General features: G+C 39.8%; 1 protein-coding gene across 2 annotated transcripts in view; it reads left to right on the top strand.

Annotated features, from left to right (window-relative positions):
• The window catches only part of WNK3 (WNK lysine deficient protein kinase 3), a 266,224-nt gene that overhangs the window by 64,646 nt on the left and 187,219 nt on the right, over positions 1-14,359 (top strand). For both annotated transcript variants that reach the window (XM_006875256.1, XM_006875255.1), the window contains exons 2-4: positions 3,967-4,139; positions 6,036-6,256; positions 7,020-7,177. In XM_006875256.1, coding sequence (XP_006875318.1) covers positions 3,967-4,139; positions 6,036-6,256; positions 7,020-7,177 — 552 coding nt within the window. The remainder of the gene's footprint in view (positions 1-3,966; positions 4,140-6,035; positions 6,257-7,019; positions 7,178-14,359) is intronic.

Below are 14,359 nucleotides of genomic sequence, written 5' to 3'. Positions count from 1 at the left end.
ATGGGTATGTATTTTGGTATTTTTTATGCTTTCTGATTGCCTCCAGGTAGATGTGTTCAGGAAATGGGCTTTCCTTTTCACTCTTCTTCCTGAAAATTTCAAGATGCCACCGTTAGTAGTTTTGACGTAACGTAGGATTAAATTTTCAGCTTATTTCCTCTTTTGTCTGCTTGTCCCACTCCACTATCCCCATTCAGGCCTTTTTTCTAGTTGGAAACAGATCAGGGCCGACTGTGGCCGTTTGCTTTTAATTGGAAACTGTCTCTTTAAATTTCGAGGAAATCTGTGCACATGCGTAGTAGAACCCTCTGAGGGTGGGGCTGGGTTGTCCACTAGCTCAGGCACCCCTATAGTCTCCAGAATGGAGGTACACAGACAGCAAGGGACCAATGAACAGCTACCAAAAGAAAAGAATGTCTACACCTTTATTTCTGTGGCCGCTCCCATCCTACCCCCGCTTGGTCTCACCCAAGATGATGGCTCCTGGAGCAACCGAGCATCCCGGACTAGAAAGCAATGGATTTCTTGCTTCTTCCACAAATTCCCCTGGCTGTAAGCCTTCCAACCTTCTAAATATTCCTTTATATCTGGTTCAGTGTTCTGGGACCATCCCCTGAGCCTGCTCTGTTGGGTATTGTGTTGTTGTTGGCGGAGCTCTCTGCTATACGTCCACCCAATCCGCCATCGTGTTTGTTCTTTTTGTATCTTCTTTTTATGTATGAACTGTTATATGTATGCTTTTTCAGGTTTCTTTTATTCTCACAGTGTCTTAATGATCTAGGTACATTAGTACATGCATATCTACCTTATTTCAACTGTTATTTGGTTATTAATAAGTTTTTCATACTGTGATCAATTTTATCTTGGACAAATTACTTAACCATTTTAACCTCAGTTTATTTGTGAAATGGAGATGATAGTAGTTGTTGTGATTGTTATTTTGTGCCATCTTATTTCTTTTTACTTATATTAAACCTATATGACATAGTAGACCTTCCCCATATGGTTTACTAGGGTGAAACCTTTACAGGATCACATTGTCAGGTCTCATTTTCCTGCAAAGCCACTGGGTGGGTTTGAACTACTTTACTTCCTTACTTTCACCTTTTGATTATCAGTCAGTAACTTAAGTATTACACCACCAGGGTTACTAATTGTGAGGGTTTGATGTGTTAATATATATGAGACTTTTAGAATAATGCCTGGCTTATCATAACATTATTATTGGCTTTTTAGTTGTTTCAGTATTTTTCATAATGACAAACCATGATGCTTGATGAATCTCTTGTTTTGCATTTTCTTATATAGACCAAGGAATGATATAAATAAAGGTGCTTTTTTTTTTTTTTTTTTAAAAAAAGAACAAATTGCAGAGCACTGGTGTGTAAGTCCTTCTGCTTCTATCAAGTTTCTATTTCTTCTAGTCTCTTGCATTTCATAAAACATTTATTCCTATTATATAGTAGCTCAAAATACCAACTAAGAGGGAAGGAGTCTTTGTATCAAGGAGCAAGCATATCCCCTCAGTACACAGGGTTGATAGGGATGGGCAACTTAGATGTTAGATACCTAAAGTGGAGTAGTTATAAATGCACAAAGTGCCTTACAAGTTTTCAAAAGGTGGTTTAGTTTCAGATTGTGTGGGGGAAGAGAGAGTCCCCACCGGATAGCTTTCATCTTGTCTAGGTAGGTCTGGTTAAAGGAGCTGGGGATAGGATTCTTTTGATTCAATAGTGAGTAATTGTTATCATGACTAAATGCCATTGTCACAACTGTAAAGGTAGAAGATGTGTAACAAAAAGGGTGGGAATAGTTAATCTTACATTTCTGAAACAGAGGACCCTAGGACCATCAAGAGGGAAGACCATGAGTAGACCATGGGATCCTAACCAGAGAAACAGGGACACGAGAGAAGGAGGCACACGTGATGGTACGGAGAGCAGCTGAGGACTGTAGACTCATGGAAAGGGAAATGCTTTGTGCTGGCAGACAGGAGTCTGACTATCAAAATGTGTCCTTTGGTGTTTTAAATGATTATATATTCCTCTGTGTTTGTCTGTACATTAAAAAAAAGGGGGGGGGGTCGGGAATAGAGGCAAATACTGTTAACTGATGGAGCATTTAGGGAATTGTAATCATTTCATATAGGGAATGTAATCATTGCAATGAAACAAAATATGATTGGTTGAATGCAAAACTAATGTTCTCCCATGTATACTATCACTTAATTCAGAATAAAAGCTTTTGAATATATATATATATATATTCCTATGAAGGTCTATATTTATTTTTTAGAACCATATTTTCCATTTGAACCCTTCTCATATTTTCATCAGTACTCAGGATATATTTTAAAATTTCATTTGTCATTTTGTTGAGATTTGGGAAGGCAGTGGAATTCATTTAATGTGTTTAATCAACCATCTTGAAATGACTATCAGACCCAAATTTTTAACCATCAATTACACTTGAATTTGTTTCTTTACCAAAATTTACGTAGCCCTATCACTCTCCTTTTTTCCCTTTTACAAGACAGAAATCTTATTTTCTAAATTCTTTCTTCCTTCTTTATTATGTTTTATGATGTAATTTGCAATTTAAGCTGTTCCTCTTGTATTGTGTATCCTTTATTTTAGTGAATGTTAGACAATCCATTGTGTTTTACAATTACATTAACGTAATTACTTAGGCTTCACTTTACATAAGCTTTATTGGAAATTTCTTACCGATAAGATAAAATATTGTTTGCCACATCTTCCTTTTTGTGTTTCGACTCATAGGGATCCTGTCAATTCTGGGTTTCTTAGGAGTGGCTAGTGGGTTTGAACTGCTGATCTTGTAATTAGCAATCCAGTGATTATCCTACATTGCTACACCAGGACTCCATATGAGGCAGTTTATCCAGGAGTATTGCTTTATAAAAACGATAAATACCTAAGTATATCTTTTTCTCCACATCAAGGCTTTAATTTCTGTATTTGCTTATTAAGCAGAGAGAATCACTAATGACAAACTGGCAGTGAGATCTGATTCATATCTTCTGTATAGTAAGTGCTTTAAAAAACAGCTGAAGTCTCTTTCCTTGTACTTCAAAAAGAAGTCAGTTGTGGACTAACTGACTTGTCTTGGGACATGGAATGGTGTATTTAGATTTCTTGCTGCTCTTTTTTAACTAACTTCTTTTTATTCTTACCAAATTTTACTGAAGTTTTTTGAGTACTGTTTTCAGAAATTGTGATGGTATACTTTCTGTGTCCTTATTGTGTATAAATGTGAATTTTTTTTTCTTAGAAATGTTATAAATCAATTGTTTGTGTTTAGAATTTAAGATCACAGTCCTCTCTCAGAATTTGTAAACTTTGCTCATTCACCTTAACAGCATTTGATGTACTAGATTATAGGTCCAATGACTGTTTGAAGATCTTTTTACTGATTGGTAAAATGATTTTTGTCTGGAAACCTGGAGTGCTTTCATTTTGGCAGTTCAGAAATTTAATGGGTAAATCTCAGGATGTCTAACTTTCATTTATTAGCACCCTGACTTTATACATCCTTTAGATGTAGAATATCAGGGCTTTCTTAGGGAAACATTTTCTCTTACCCATTTTTTTTTCCCAACTAATTTTGGAATACTGTTTTTTATGTAGTTGGATTTATAATAGAATTATGAAATGTAGCAACTGCTGTACTGCTGTGTGAGATCAGTGGTCATATACCCACACCACTGCCATCAAGTTGATCTATAATGAATTGACAGACAAAAATAAATAAATAAAAATCATTTGTGTGGTTTCAGGAATGTGCATGGAGTCCTGTGATGGTGCAATAGTATAAATCATTGGACTGGTTGGCAATTCAAACCCACCAGCCATTCCTGGAACTGACTAGAAGACACTTAACAATAACAGCAGGAATGTGTATGAGAATTTCTGTAACTTTAATTTGGAACTTGTTTCTCCATTTCAGGACAGGAAATTAACCAAAGCTGAACAGCAAAGATTCAAAGAAGAAGCAGAGATGTTGAAGGGTCTACAACATCCCAATATAGTTCGATTTTATGATTCTTGGGAGTCTATTTTGAAAGGAAAGAAATGTATTGTATTAGTGACTGAACTAATGACATCAGGAACATTAAAGACGTAAGTAGACGCTGATGGAATCAGTGGAGTTTTTCTCAGAAATTATTTTTGGGAGTCTTAAAAGTTGTTTGTAAGATAATATTTTTGATTAAAGAATTTGTAGAATGTGATTCTAGTGGTGCTGTGGGTTTTTAAAAAATATGAAGTTTGTTAGTAAATATAGTGTTGAAAATTAGTACTTATAGGATATCATTAAATTTTGGAGTCCTGGTGTGGTGCTGTAGGATAAGCACTGGACTGCTAACCACAAGGTCAGCAGTTCAAACCCACCAGCTACTCCTTGGACACTCTACACAGGGTCGTTGTGAGTCAGAACTGACTTGACGGCACTTAGCAACATAATAACAACATGGAATTTTAGAATGGGAATCAAGGTAGAGATAATATGTCATTTTATAAAAGATAATGAAAGGTTGATGAGTTTGCCAAGTTCACATATCTATATAATCATAGTTTCTGTTTTGTTTTTAACTACCATTTTTTATTTGATTGTTTAATCACTTACTTGTAACTATTAAATATGAGTCTTACATTTTTTGTTTCCTAGCTTCTTTGCACTAAAATTTTATATAGCTAAATCTTCCAAGCAATTATTAGGGAATAGAGAGAAATTTATTTTTTAAATGGTGTCCTGGTGTGGCTCTGTGGGTTAATGCACCAGTGTTAACTGCAAAGCCGTTTGAACTGCAAGGTTTGTGGTTCAAGCTCACCAGGTACTCCTTGGAAACCATATACAGGATTGCTATGGGTCGGAATTGACTCAACGGCACTTAACAACAACAACAACAACAACCTTCCATAAAATGCCACTCTGATTCTAGTACATTAAGTCCCTGATTTCCGATTGGGTTCTGTTCTGACAACTTCTTTACAAGTTAGTTTTTTAGTCTTCATTACTGCTGCATTTTATTATCAATATTTTTATAAATATCTTATTCATCTTTGGAGATTACAAATATTACATATAAACTTGCAAACATACTTTATTATGTACATAATTAAATAATAAAAAATTTACTCCCAACGATTAAAAAAAAGCTGGAATGTTGTCAGTTGTGATAATAACTCCAGTTATGAATGGTTCTGGTTCTCCTGAATTGCCCTTGGAATTAAGATGGTAATTCTTGTCTGAAGTTAGTGAGCATTGTCTCTGTGGTCCTTTTTTTTTTCCCCTCATGATATTTCTTAGTATCATCTCACTGTGTCCTGAATCAGCCTACCATCTTTAGCAAAGTGATCAAAGTTTAGGTCCATGTGTTCAAGCAACTGAGGCCTTGGGTATAGTTCAGAAAGAAAACTTCAGTTAATCTTTTTCACTGTAAAAGTTTGACAGCTTCTCTCCTTGCTCTTCCTTTATTATTTTCTTTTTTAACATTTCTTGCTCTTCAAAATCTATTAAGTCTGATTTGTCAATTCTCCTTTGTAGTCTCTGAGCTGTTCCACATTCGGGGTATGAAGTTCTAAATTTAGCATTCTTGCCATATGGTCTATTTTCCACCCATCTCTTCCATCATATTATGTTGATCAAATGCTTAGAGTATGTTCACATAACTCAGAAATTTACCCATATCTCCTGCATTCATTTTCCTGTAACATTCTCCTAGGTAAATAGAATGTTCTAATGATGGTAGTAGTAAGTGCTGTTAATCATAACTTGAATACTTCCTAAGTCAGGTGCTACCTATAATTGTTATTTTAATTTTAAAATACTAAATTTGGTAGGGTGTCTTATTAAGGAAAGATGTCATAAGAGGCAATAGGAAATAGCTCATTGATGTTAATTGTAGTACATAAAGCTTCAGCTAGCTTCTGTGATTTACCATAATACTGCATATACAGTAAGGTGCATACAAGTTTATTTATCTGTGGGTTTTTTTTGTTTGTTTCTTTGTGTAGGTACTTAAAACGATTTAAAGTCATGAAACCAAAGGTCTTGAGGAGCTGGTGCAGGCAAATTTTGAAGGGGTTGCAGTTCTTGCACACTAGGACTCCTCCTATCATTCATCGGGATCTGAAATGTGATAATATTTTCATCACTGGACCCACTGGATCTGTGAAGATTGGTGATCTAGGACTAGCCACCTTAATGCGTACATCATTTGCTAAGAGCGTTATTGGTAATTAATGTTTTACTGTTTTTTGGTTAGGTTAAGAGAGATATTTTTTCAATTCTATAGTATGGCGCTGTAGGTTAATGCACTGTACTGCAAAATAAATTTGAACTGCAAGGTTGGTGGTTCATGCTCACTAGCCAGTCTTTGGAAACCCCATACAAGGTTGCTGTGGGTTGGAACTGACTCGATGGCACTTAACAACAACACATAGATTTAAAAGAAGGATGAGCTATCCAATCTGACCTACCACTTGTTTTTGTTTTTTGTTTACTTGTTACCTATGATTCTTTGCATTACAGTGGCAGAGTTGAATAGTTGTTTCATAGACTATATGGCTTGCAGAGTCTTAACTATTTATTTATTCTCTCATCCTTTGCAGAGAAATTGTACTTACCCCTGGCTTAGAATGTGAATTTGTTTTGAAATATCTATTATATATTGGTTTATTTCAGAGATATGTTACATTTCTTTTGTGGCATATATTTAAGATTATTGAACCAGTCTGAAATTTTAAATATTTAAAGTTTAGTAATTTAATTAGAAAAATCTGAATAAATAAAAAAAAGTTCATATTTTATGATAAATTTCATAATAAATTATAATTTATCAATAGGGAAAGTTAAGTATTTTAAAGAGATATAAGTTTTATAAGTTTCCCTCTAGGAAGCAAAAATTAATTCAGGGTAATTCTTATGTTAAAGGGAGTGTGATATTGGTGAATGCATTTTTCTCTGTAATAAAATGTGGTTTTGGTGTTATTTTCTAGGAACTCCTGAGTTCATGGCCCCAGAGATGTATGAGGAACACTATGATGAATCTGTAGATGTCTATGCTTTTGGAATGTGTATGCTGGAAATGGCTACTTCAGAGTACCCTTATTCTGAGTGTCAGAATGCAGCTCAAATATACCGGAAAGTAACGAGTGTAAGTATAGCTTTATTCTGTTTGCTAATATAAATTGCCTCACAAGCAGATGAAGTTGATAAAGTCAACTTACCAAACCTAATTTTAGTTTGCTTTTGTGTAATAGTGTTAAATATAATTGTAAAGAAATAAGCTTTAATTGTAATGAGACACAATTTTTGTTGTATAGCCTTTACTCTATTGAGTTCATATAAAATGCTCTGTAGTAATATATTCGGAAAAATGTGCAGATATATCCTCTGGTAGCGTAGTGGTTACGAATCGGGCTCTGAACCTTAAGGTCAGCAGTTCGAAATTACCAGCTGTTCTGTGGGAGAAAGATGAGGCTTTCTGCTCCCGTAAAGATTTACAGCCTCAGAAACCCTATACAGGGTCGCTATGGGTCGGAACCAAATCGACGGCACTTAACAACAACAACATCCTCCATACTCACCTCTGGATTGTCAGTTTATTGTACTGTGGTGGCATGGGTGTTGCTGTGATGCTGGAAGCTGTGCCTCCAGTATTTTGAATACCAACAGGGCCACCCATAGGGGCAGATTTCAGTGGAGCTTCCAGATTAAGACAGACTAGAAGGAGAGGTATGTCTAGTCACTTTTGAATTTATGAGTAGCAGTGGAACATTGTCATATTTAGTGCTTTTGAAAGCTGTGGATTCGGAAGCCATGCAGTTAGAGAGTTTGGATAGGTACTATACTCTGATTCCACATAACTGCTTGGTTACAGGTGTTTGTCCCAGATAGCAGGCAGAGTGCATAAAGGTTAGGACACTGGAGCAATCTGTGGCTGTATGAGGGGTCGAGCATGTTTTGCCATTTTGGCTAAGGCACGATCTGATCATCAAGGTTGAGATAAAGAGTACAGAGAGCATACTGGGATGATGACAAGTCCCACTATAAGGAGAAAGAGTAAGGCGAAGAGTATTCAAGAATGGTGAGGCTACTTGGGGGTGAGACAAAGAAGCCTACTGCAAGGACGATATAGTGCCTGAAGGGGGCGAGGAAAGCCACGTGGCAAGTTCACATGGAGGTATGTCTAAGGGAGTATGTGGCGATAGGGCTAGCCAGGAGAGGAGAAAGACTTGTCAGCAGAGAGCTTTCCTCTGGTGAGAGGTCTGAGAGAGTGCCTTGGAGAACTAGGTCTTTGATCCAGAGCAGGAGTGTCAGGAGCTCTTGGAAAGAACCACTGGAGATCCTGGCCCACCTGGTCATCAGGTTGGACCTGGAAGTGTTGTTCCATTGGGTGAGGTTTGGGTAAAAATTGGTCTGCGTGGGTTCCAACAAATGATGGACCTTACTTAGGGTTGGGATATAGTCAGCAAGTGGGGGTGAGGAGGTTGGGAGGTATCCATGAGGATGCGTGTGGCCTGTGACCTGGGGAGAAGCCAGTCCCCAGAGGGTGGCTCCCTGTTTGAGCCATTCTTTGTGTTTCAAGGGGGTTATAGAGGGATGTTATAAGGAGAGCAGCAAGCATTTGTGTGGATGGAGGTGGGAGCATGGCCGCTCGTTTTGCTTTGCGGTCGGCCTTGTTATTTCCCTGTGAGATGGGGTCATTGGTGGATTGATGACTCTTATAGTGTAGGACTTATGCTCGTGTTGGGAGTTTTGCTGCTGGAAGTAGATGTAAGACTAGGGAACTTTTGTTTATAGGGGAGCCTTTTGGGAGGTTGTGTTAAAGGGAAGAGACACAGCTTCAATTACCCTGTCTGAGGATACAATGGCATAGCTGGCCTGGCATTGGTCTGTAGGTGAAGTGGTGGAACTGCCATCAGTGAACCATGTGTGATCCGGATGGGACTGGGACAGCTGGGTGCAGGAGATGTGGTGTAGAGGAGGGAGATGATATAGAGCTTCAGTACATGAGTGAGAGAGATCCCTTGTGATTATAGGGAGGAGGGAGGTAGGGTTGAGAGGGTGGCTAGATTCTAATTTAAAGTTGGGATTTTCAATGAAAATCATATAGAATAATTGAAGGCATAAAGGGGAGAGGTTTGCTTTGTGTGAGCAGATATTGGAGGTGGTGTGGAGACCTAATAGAAGTAGGTCATCCACATATTGAAGGAAGGTACTGGGTGAGAGATTGAGGTCAGAGAGGTCTTTAGCCAGTGCTTAGAATCTGATGCAGCATACAGCAAGAACAAGCCAGGCGGTGAGGTAGGCATGGCAGTTTTAATAGGGTATAGTATGAGAGTAGATTTGAACTTGGCTAGAATGTCTCATCTTAGGATTGGTGTAGAACACTTGGGTAGGACTAGAAAGGCTTGTGTGAATGGGGTGTCATGAAGTGAGCATGCTGGGGGTTCTGTGATGATGGGCCGAGTAGGGACTCCGTCAACCCCAACTATTAATGTAGGGGTAGGGTGTGTCCACCCTGAACATTGTGGTATAGCTGAGTAAGTGGCCCCGGTATCTAATAGAAAAGAGACTGGCTTACCTGAAACATGAACCGTTACCTTGGGTTCTCTGTGAGTTATTTCCGTGGGGGCCAGCGATCCCGGGCACCTTCAATCCTGTGGCCAGCCCTAGAAGCTCTGGTGGAGCAAACCCCTTTGCTTGGTGGGACTGGGGGACTATTGATCCCTTCCCTCTCTGGAGAAAGGAGCAATCAACATTCCAATGTCCCTTCTGTTTTCAGGCAGGGCATGGGCCAGGAGGATGAGGGTTGGGGCAGTATTTTGCCCAATGACCCTCTTGCTTACACTTGAAGCAGGGCCCGGGCGGTGCCCCAGAGGGTATTCTGTTATACCCCTTTGTTGGTCTGGAACCCTGTAGAGCATTGACCAGTAACAGGTATTTCGCCTTGTCTCTTTGGGCCTTATCCTGTTTTTCCTGTTCTTCTCTACCATTATAGACCTTGAAGACTGCATTTAAGAGGTTCCATTGATTTGCCTGGGGACCCTCCTCAAAAAAATTTTTAGTTTCCTTTTTATGTCTAGGGCCAACTGAAAGATGAATTAATAACTGTTATGCCTACTGGGAATGTTGGGTCTAGCTTGGTGTATTTTTGTAGAGCCTCCATTAGATGTGATAGAAATTGGGCCTGATTGTCTTCTGAATTTGGGGTAATATTTCTAATCTTGTTGTAGTTGACAGCTTTATGAGCAGTTCTCTTTAAGCCTTCAGCAATGCAAAGAATCATATGATCTCTAAGTCCACGGTTGGTGTGGCCTGGTTGATCCCAAGAGGGATCTTCTTGGGAAAACTGCCTGAGCTCCCACTGGCTTTTCATTGCTCATAGCATGGACCTCATCAGAACTGAGAGTGATGTAGAAGTCATGTCAGGTGAGGTAATAGGATTGAGTGAGGTATTTGAATTCTTTGATGTAGGTGTCTGGATGGGAGGATAAATTTCCTATCCTCTTTTCAATTTGTGAGAGGTCAGATAGGGAAAAAGGAACGTGGACACGGACAATGCTCTCTGCCCCAGCTGCCTCATGCGTAATAGCATCAGGGGTACAGGCAGTGGCAGGTCTTGGGGTCGATAATAGTGGTCTCAGGACCGAGTTTGTGGTGGAAAGGAAGGGTTCAGCTGAGTGGGTGAGGCTTGACCCCAGATGGTGGTGGAACAGAGCCCATGGAGGAAGGAGAGCAGGAAGAGGAGGTAGGCGGGGTGGAGGAGGAAGGGTTGTATGGAGAGGAGAGTGTAAGTGGGGGATGGGCATGGTCCAATGGGTCCAAAGAGAAAGAGTCTGGGAGGGAGCTTGGGCCTTGGGTGGGGAGTGGTTACTCATGGGCTAGAAGGATTTGAAAAGGGGAGCAAGTCAGATAGAAAGAAGGATGAGAACAGAGATAGAAGGATGAGAACTGAGCTAGAAAGAAGGATGAGAACAGAGAGAAAAGAAAGCCTATACATGTAGGTGACCTCAGGCCATTTGCCACTGCGCTGACATAAGTTATCAAGGTCATGAAGGATGTTAAAATTGAGGGTGTTATTAGGAACCATTTTCTTAAATACAGAAAGAGTAAGCGTCGAGGCTTGATATCGGGTTGTAGGCCTGGTGCCTTAAGGTTGCGCAGGAGGCAGCCTAAGGTTGTGGAGTGAGGAGGTTTAGACGGTGAGGTTCCCATTATAATTACGGCCGGAGAGTTAAGGTGAGGATCAGGAAGCCTCCGAGGAGAAGGGCAAAGAGAGAAGCATCCTCGTCTCTCTTGCCAGACCCCTGAAAGAAGAGAGAGGAATTGAGCTAATGGGGCATCCCCTGAGAGCAGCAATCCTGGGCCATGGGCCGAAAAGAGTCCGTCTGGCCTAACGTTAGGACTTAGACTTGACAGCGCAGAGGACTAGATAGATAGATAGATAGATAGATAGATAGATAGATAGATAGATAGATAGATAGATAGATAGAGAGAGACTTGCCTAAACACACACCCTGAGATTGTTGATTGGTGTGTGGCTGTAAAAGTCAGCAACGGAAATGGATGAGGGCCCCTGGGTGGATGTTTGGTCGGCAGGTTCAGGAGGGACAGCCAGGAAGCAGATCAACCCGAGAGCTGGGGATCATCGCGGGTCCTTGCAAAGTCCCTCCCGGGTTTCGGCATCATAAATATGAGATGGAATGAGCCGGAACACAAAAACCCACGTGTAAGGCTTTATTGAAAGTTGGGAGGAAAGAGAGCGAGAGAGAGTATTCCCAGGATATGGACTTTTATACTGGTTAAAGAGGAGGGTGGAGTTGAGATTAGTGGAGGTAGGTGATAGGTTGACTAGGGATGCCTTGCAGGTAGGGAGAGAGGAAGTTCCGGTAAGTTGGAAGAGACGTTCCGGGAAGGAGAGTGAAAGCGAAGCAAGCAGCCATTTTATTATGCACATGGATAAGAGATTCTATCACAACCATGTCTCAATCTCTGTATCCAAGAGCCCAGTTGTTCCAAGGTTGTGCATACATCATTATTTACCTTTGTCCCACTTAGCCCATTAAAACCTGCCTAATTGTTCTCCCATTTGCTTTGTTCTTCCATTCTCCTCTCCCTTCTTGTATATTGCCCCCTCCCCATCACCCAAACTATCCTGTGTCTAATCCCTGCCCTGTGCACCACCTTCCCCTCCCTCTCCTCAACCACCCTCAACATCCCAGCAATCAACAACGAATTCTCCCCACCCCCCTTTAGTATGGGTTCTTTTTCTTAGTCTTTTGCAGTAGTGGTCCTTTGCAGTATTTCTCTTTTTGTGACTGACTAATTTCACTCAGCATAATGCCCTCAAGGGTCATCCATGTTAACTGGTGGTTTGCAGCTTCCTTGTTATTCTTCAAGGTAGCATAATATTCCATTGTGTGTATGTACCACAGTTTGTTTATCCATTCTTCAGTTGATGGGCACTTTGGCTGTCTCTATCTTTTTGCTATAGTAAGTAGTTCTGTTATGAACATTTGGTGTGCATATATCTTCTCATGTTGTGGCTCATTTTTCTAGTGAATGAATACCAAGTAGAGGAATTTCTGGATCATAAGGTATTTCTATTTTCAACCTTCTGAGGAAATACCATATTGCTTTCCAGAGAGGGTGGACCATTTTGCAGTCCCACCAGCAGTGCAGGAGTGTCCCAGTGTCACCACATCCACGCCAGCATTTATTGGCCTCTACATTTTTTATCTTTGCTATTTTTGTTGGTGTGAGATGATATCTCATTGTTGTTTTGATTTGCATCTCTCTAATATCAAGGAGCTCTGGTAGCGTAGTGGTTACGAATCGGGCTGCGAACCTTAAGGTCAGCGGTTCGAAACTACCAGCCACTCCGCAGGAGAAAGATGAGGCTTTCTACTCCCGTAAGATTTACACCCTCGGAAACCCTGTACAGGGTCGCTATGGGTCGGAACCGACTCAACGGCACTTAACAACAACAACAACAATGGCTAGTGACCGTGAATATTTCTTCATATGTTTGTTGGCTGCCCGGATCTCTTCCTCAGTGAAGTGTCTGTTCATGTCCTGTGCCCACTTTTTAATTGAGTTATTTGTCTTTTTCTTGTAGAGGTGTTATAGTTTTCTATATATTTTAGAAATGAGTCCCTTGTCTGATATGTCATTGCAAAAGATTTTGTTCCCATTCTGTGGGTTCCCTTTTTACTCTCTGGTGAAATCTTTTGATGCACATAAGATTTTAATTTTTAGTATATACCACTCATCTATTTTGTCTACTTTTGTTTGTGTGGTTTTCAAAATGTTTTGTAGTCTGTATATTCACATTTGTCCCTATTTTATCATTGATGGCCTTCATAATTCTGGGATTCACATTTAGGTCCTTAATCCATGTTGAGTTGGTTTTATATAAGGTGTGAGGTGAAGGTCTTGTTTCAATCTTTTGCATATTGTTTTCCAGTTCTGCCAATACCATCTGTTGAAGAGACTATTTAGGTGTTTTGTCAAAAATCAGTTGGCTGTAAGTAGATGCGTTAATTTCTGGATTCTCAATTCTGTTCCATTGATCTATGTACCTTTCATTGTACCAGTACCAAGCTGCTTTGACCACTGTAGCCGTATAGTAAATTTTGAAGTTGCGGAGTGAGAGGCCTCCAACCTTATTCTTCTTCTTCAGCAGTGGTTTGCTTATCCTGGGTCTCTTTCCTTTCCATATAAAGTTTGTAATTGTTTTTTCCACCTCTTTGAAGAATGTCATTGGAATCTAGATTGGGATTGCATTATATGTGTATTGCTTTGGGCAGTATTTACATTTTCACAATGTTAAGTCTTCCTATCCAGGAGCATGGTACATTCTTCCATTTTTGTAAGTCTCTTTTGGTTTCTTGTAGTAGCGTTTTGTAGTTTTCTTTGTATAAGTCCTTTGTTTCTCTGGTCACATTTATTCCTAGATATTTCATCCTTTGGGTGACTATTGTAAATGGTACTAATTTCCTAATGTCTTTTCAAAATTGTCGTTTTTGGTATAGAGGAATCCAAATGATTTTTGTATGTTTATCTTATACCCTGCCACTTTGCTGAATCTTCCAGTGAGGTCTAGTAGCTTTTTTACTGAGTCTTTGGGGTTTTCTACGTATAGGATTGTATCGTCTGCAAATAGGGAGAGTTTTACTTCCTCTTTTCCAATTTGGATGCCTTTAATTTCTCTGTCTTGCCGTATAGCTCTTGCTAAGACTTCCAGCACAGTATTGAATAGGAGTGGTGACAAAGGGCATCCTTGTTTGGTTCCTGTTGGCAGAGGGAAGGCTTTCAGTTTTTCTCCATT

Source organism: Chrysochloris asiatica, unplaced genomic scaffold, assembly GCF_000296735.1.
Source record: "Chrysochloris asiatica unplaced genomic scaffold, ChrAsi1.0 scaffold00315, whole genome shotgun sequence".
Taxonomy (NCBI): Eukaryota; Metazoa; Chordata; class Mammalia; order Afrosoricida; family Chrysochloridae; genus Chrysochloris; species Chrysochloris asiatica.
Note: the sequence above shows the minus strand (reverse complement) of the source record. Positions and strands in the feature narration are given on the sequence as shown.